The 5443-nt window shown below is 66.2% G+C and overlaps 1 protein-coding gene across 1 annotated transcript in view; it reads right to left on the minus strand.

The window, feature by feature from the left end:
- The window catches only part of NPDC1 (neural proliferation, differentiation and control 1), a 6158-nt gene continuing 715 nt past the window's right edge, over positions 1–5443 (minus strand). The window contains exons 2-9 of the mRNA XM_040460263.1: positions 2777–2923; positions 1540–1674; positions 1272–1445; positions 1120–1186; positions 959–1043; positions 790–869; positions 463–559; positions 1–372 (exon numbers count right to left, since the gene is read on the minus strand). Coding sequence (XP_040316197.1) covers positions 304–372; positions 463–559; positions 790–869; positions 959–1043; positions 1120–1186; positions 1272–1445; positions 1540–1674; positions 2777–2923 — 854 coding nt within the window. The 3' untranslated portion in view covers positions 1–303. The remainder of the gene's footprint in view (positions 373–462; positions 560–789; positions 870–958; positions 1044–1119; positions 1187–1271; positions 1446–1539; positions 1675–2776; positions 2924–5443) is intronic.

A 5443-nucleotide genomic window follows, 5' to 3' on the forward strand; every position in this document is an offset into this window, starting at 1 on the left:
GTGGGTTTGAAACGTATTTTAATGGTTTTGTCTCCAGGATGCCTCATCCGCGCCTGGTCTTTAGGCGGTTCGCCCCAACCCCTCGTTTGCGGTTCCCACTCCAGAGGGCAGGTGCAAGGGGAACGTGGTCCCTGGCAGGACTGGGCTGAGTCTGCTCAATGAGGGGTTCCCGCCCTGGTGCCCTGGCCCAGCCACAAGCAAGCCCACCTTCAACACGGTCTCTGTAGGGGGAACCTCCAAGCCCTGCCCCTCCCCACCCGTGGGCCGTGCGGTCCGGGAGCCGGTGGGCGGCAGCCTTCGGGGTCACTGCGGCAGGGGCACGGCCAGCGACGACTGATCGAACAGCGGGTTCCGGACCTCCATTTCTCCGGTCTGTGAAGGCCAGTGTCAGGCTCGGGGTGCACGGGGGAGCGGCCCAGGAGGCAGTAGGTACCCCCCCACACCCCCGGCCCCAGCACTTACGGGGGCCAGGCCGGGGCATTCGTACACCGTGAAATCGCCGTCTTCGTTCTCCTCGTCGGACGACAACGACTCCAGTTCCTTGGGTGGCTCTTTATGCCTGGGTGGGGGGCAGGACAGCTCGGTCCTCCCACACCCTCCAGCGCCAGTGGCCCGGGCTGCAAGGGGGGCCTCGGAGCGTCTGGCCCCAGAGCCCAAGGGCAGGGGCGGTGGGCTGGAGGGCTGGGGGGGGGGGGACGGGGGGAGGAGGGTGGGCGAGCCGCAGCCGGCAGGGCCTGGCCGGGTAGGTTGGCTGGCATGGGGACCGGAGGACCGGGTGGGGCCTCTCACCGCTCCAGGCACCGCATCTGCTGCCTCTGGTGCTGGTAGTGGTACATCTCGGCGCTGTGCGCTAGCCTCTGGTCGCCCGGCTGTGCAGGGGGAGGGCAGGGAGGTCAGGCCGCGGCGGGGAGGGGCCGGGCGGGCCGGGGCAGTGGGGCGGCGGGGCGGGGCCACGCACCGAGATCCCGGGCGTCGCTGGGGAGCACGGCGCCTGCGGGGACGCGTAGTCGGCCTTCTGAGTCAGGCGGAGGTCTCGCTGCAGCCTGCGGGGAGTGGAGCCTGAGACCCGCGGGGTCGCCGCCCGCGGTCCCCAGTCCGCCCGGCCCGCCCTGCGCTCACCTGCACCAGCAGAGAGCGGCCACGGCAAGAGCAGCCGCGCCGGCTACCGAGCACGCCACGACGAGCACTGCGGGGAGGGGGCGCGGTGAGGACGGCCTTCTGGGCGGGACCCTGCGTCCGGCCCACCGAGACCTACAGACCCGCAGACCTACCGAGGGCGAGGCCATCACCGCGCCCGCCCCGGGGCTCCAAGGGAGACACGTGCACCGGCCCAGACGACACAGGGGAGCCCAAGGATGTGTGGACCGTGGGTGCCGGGGCTCCCCGAGTGGAGGGGAGGCCCAGGTTGGGGCCCTGGCGACGCTCTGAGAGCCCCAGGGTGGCTGCTGCAGAGAGAAGGCAGGGTACGGTTAGAGCACAGGACCAGCCTGGGGGGGTCAAAAGTGGTGGGGAGACGCAGGGGGACCGGCTGGGGCTCACCGGGCTCCAGGTGCTGCTGTCCGCCTTCAAGCTGGGGCTGGGCCGTGAGCCTGGAGTGCCGGGGCTCCTGCCGGGCCAGCTCCTGGGCCAGGAAGTCAATCTCGTCTTCCAGTCTCGGCCTGGGCAGGTTCTCCCCTGGGGGGGTGGGGGAGGGGCCATCAGATGGAGAGGCTCCTAGCCCATCCCTGGCAACGCCAGCTGCAGGCGGCCCTCCAGGGAAGGTGAGGCCGGTCCGGGAAGCAGACTCCAGGCCTAGGCCTCCTTCTCCCTCCAGGCTCCTCCCAGGGGCCGGTGGTGGCCAGAGGACCAGGTACCAGCTTGCCAGCCCCGGCCATCCTGAGTTGCCATGGTGACAGCCGAAGGCAGTCCACAGGAGCGGCAGCTTTCCCAGGAAAGTGGGGGTGGGGGCAAGGGAGCGGAGGAGTTAGGGGAATGTGCAGAGGCTAGGAGGAGAAAGGCAGGGTGCTCCTCGCCCTACCTGTTACCCATGCATCACTCCACCCCTTCTCTACCAAGACAGGCAGTGGCTCCTCAAGAAGAGGGGAGAGGCCCCATTCTGTCCCCCCCTCCCCAGGTCATCAGTAGGAACCGAGGGCAGCTCTCTGAGTGGGGCTGGTGTCTCGGCTCCTCCTCCCCGTCCCTGCCGTGGGCTCCACAGCTCAGACAGAGGCTCCAGGCCGACACTCTGCACAGCATCGAAAGAGCAGGACGCCTGCCACCTTCTAGAAGCAAGCCTGTACATCTCATTCCCCTGCCTCCCCTACAGCCGGGAAGGTCCTCCTGCCCCACCAGACTTCAGCTCCCCCGGCATCCCTCTGTAATCCCCTTCACACCTGAAGTCACTCAGCATCTGGCTGGCTGTCCAGACATCCTGGGCTCAGATCGGTCGGTAAGCCACATGGATTGCACAGGGTGAGTGAGCCACGGAGAAAGAGGTCACCCTGGGCGAGGAGCCGGGGCAGCCCAGGGGGTACGACTTGGGGAGCTCTAACCTGCTTCTCTCCTGGAGTCACCCCAGCATTTCACACCACACACCCTTTGTCCCGGTAGGGGCTAACTGCCCCAGGCCTGGGCACACTGCCAGGCTCTGGGCTGGTGCTATCTGGAAAGATCACCAGGCTACTCGGAGACAGAAGAGTCTCCGGCACCTGACAAAGCTCAAGGGACCTAGGAGCCGAGGTTGAGTGGCGAATGTGTCAGGACAGGGGAGGGGGGAGGACCTCTTTCTCTCCCATACCCACAGGCCGGCGCATCCTGGGTACACAGAGCCCTTCCTGATCTTCCTGGAAGGGCTGAAGGCAGGGCCCACAGACGTGCGCGCCCGGGGGGCACCGTGCCCGCCTCTTCAGGGCGCAGTCCAGGCTCCCAGGACAGACAGCGGCATCTAGGAAGGAAGCAGAGCCGGGTCACCGCCCTGCTTGGCTCAGCCCCTGCACAGACACAGTACCGCCCTGGCCACTCCTCCCCCACTGAGCTGACCCATTGGCCTGGCTCCGGCCATTGTTCTGGGCAGGCCCTTCCTCCCAACAGCCAGAAACCAGGACCAGGAAGACAAGCAGTCCCAACATTTTACTGGAACTTCCCTGCCCCACCCACTCCCCAGAGTCCACTTGGGAGGCCGGAGCCAGCCCTGTAAGGAAGCCCTCCCTCACTGGCTGCACAGCAACGGCGCTCCTGGCCAGGGCCGTGCGGCCCTCTGGGTCCTGCCTGCAGTTGCAACGTGCCCTGAACAAGCCCTGGACCTTCCATCCAGACTGGGAGCCCCGGAAGGGGGGGGCCCAGGTCCGTCTCTGACAGGGACAGCGTAGGATGCTGGCCGCCCACCTCTCCCACCACGCTAGGACTGTGCTGCAAGTCCCAGCATGCCATCCCCCAGCCCCAGAGCAGAGCCGGAAGACAGCCCAGAACAAGGGAAGACAGCCCTTCCTCCAGCGTCTGACCTCTGGCCTGTCACCAGAGCACAGAGAAGCTGCTGGGTTGGGGAGCTCTAGAATAGGGTCAGCAAATCTGACTTGCTTGAAATACGGAAGCCAGGCCAGGGTCACTCTTGCAGCCACGCTGCCAGGGACCGGGGAGTCCTGTATACGCAGCTAGTAGGCCTCCACGCCCGTTTCCCTTCTCAGATGCAGGAGAGTTGCCTCGAAACGAGGGAATCTCCCAAGGCCTGGGACGCTGGCCCCAGGTATGAGCAGCAGAGCCAGAGGACCCCGGAAGATACCCAGCGGGCCCATCAATTCTGGTTGGGGAGGCTGGGATAGGGCATCTCTGGAGGACTAGGACTACTCCTCTCTACCTAGCCCCCCCCCACACACACACACACATATACTGCAGGAGGACCATTAGAGCCCAAGGTATGTGAGGGATCAGGGACTCCCCGGCCCTGTCCTTCTCCAGACCTTGGCTGGCCTGACTTGGTTTCCTTGGTAACCTGATACTCCCAGCCTCCTGTCTGGAGGCAGGAAGTCCCAGCAGTCCTTGCGGCAAGCAGGCAGACTCCCGTCCCGGGGACCCCATCCTGCACTACCTCCGGTCAGCAGGCACCGGTATCAGAAAGCCGGCCTGGGGCGTGGGCTAGTTAAATGTTAAGCCTGTGTCAGCCCATCAGTGTGGACCCCACCCACCAGCTGGGGGCCCAGGAAGCCAGACAGTCCCTGCTCCTGGTGCTGAGAACCCAGAGTGCACTAGACCAGGGGTAGAGGCCCAAAGCGCAAAGCTGGTGCCAGGGTCTGGGTTGCAGAGGCCTCCCTCCACTCCCAGTCCTCCAGCCTAGAAAGACATGGCTGCTGCCTCGCTAATCCTGGGAAAGTCCCCCCCCCCCGCCTCGGGTGCAGGACGAGGCCCCAGGGACAGTCCCCAGTCCTGCCTCGGGTGCAGGATGAGGTCCCAGGAACAGCGGCAGCTGGAGGCTGGCTGGCACCACATCTGTGAGAGCATAAGGCTGATCCGCAGCCAGGACAGAAACTGCCCACCCCAGGGGCTCAGCACAGAGGCTGCACTTCCTCGGGAGGCCCCACCCTTCGTGCTCCAGTGTCAGCTTCTCAGCAGGCAGCCTTCACGATCCCTGGCCAGCCGTGCCCCAGCCCCCTGTCCAGGGGTGCTATGCCCAAGAGGCCTCTGGAGGCCTCCCACAAGAACCACACGGCCCAGGTTGGCACCCCAGCTGTACCACCTACCAGTCACTTAACTTCTTTGTACCTGCTTTCTCACCTGTAAAATGGGCTAAGAATAGCACCTCTCCTGTGCTGCTCCCAGGAGAAGCGAATAAATGTGTGAGCACAGTCTCCCAGTTCAGCCCTGCAGTGGGGGTGCATTTTGGATCCTGGGTTCCCGCAGACCTTCGGACCTGGAGCCTCACTGCCCATCTCCCAGGACGCTGGGCTCCTCAGGCTCTGCGGAGCGAACCTTGGGGGGTGCCCTCCAGCCCCTAGCGCATCAGGGGGCCCTCCAGGGCAGGAGGTGAGGGAGGAAGCTCCAGACTGGTAGCCCTCCTGCCCCACTGAGGGCAGAACAAGCCCCTAAGCCTGGGACAACTCAGACTCCCCCACTGCCACCCGACGCACGGGGACAGGCAGTCCCCAGGACGGACACCAGCAGCAAGGCCGGCAGGCACCCGGGGCCAGGCCCGGACACGCGGAGGCCGAGAAGCGCACACACACAGGCGCGCACAGGGCAGACTCCCAGCGGCGGGCCCACCCGGAGAGAACCCTCCTCGGACACAGGCGCGCGCACACACACACACACACACACGCGCGCGCGCGCGCGCGCACAGAACAAGCCCACGGATCCAGAGACAAAGGCCAGACGCGCGTGAACTTCGGGTTCGCCGCCAGGAACCCAGGAGAAGGGCCATCCGGGGGAGCCCTTCGGCGGCCCCTAGGGCGCCGCGCCCTCCGGGCCCAGCCTG

This window comes from Herpailurus yagouaroundi, unplaced genomic scaffold, assembly GCF_014898765.1.
Source record: "Herpailurus yagouaroundi ecotype Mexico unplaced genomic scaffold, PumYag 249, whole genome shotgun sequence".
Classification (NCBI taxonomy): Eukaryota; Metazoa; Chordata; class Mammalia; order Carnivora; family Felidae; genus Herpailurus; species Herpailurus yagouaroundi.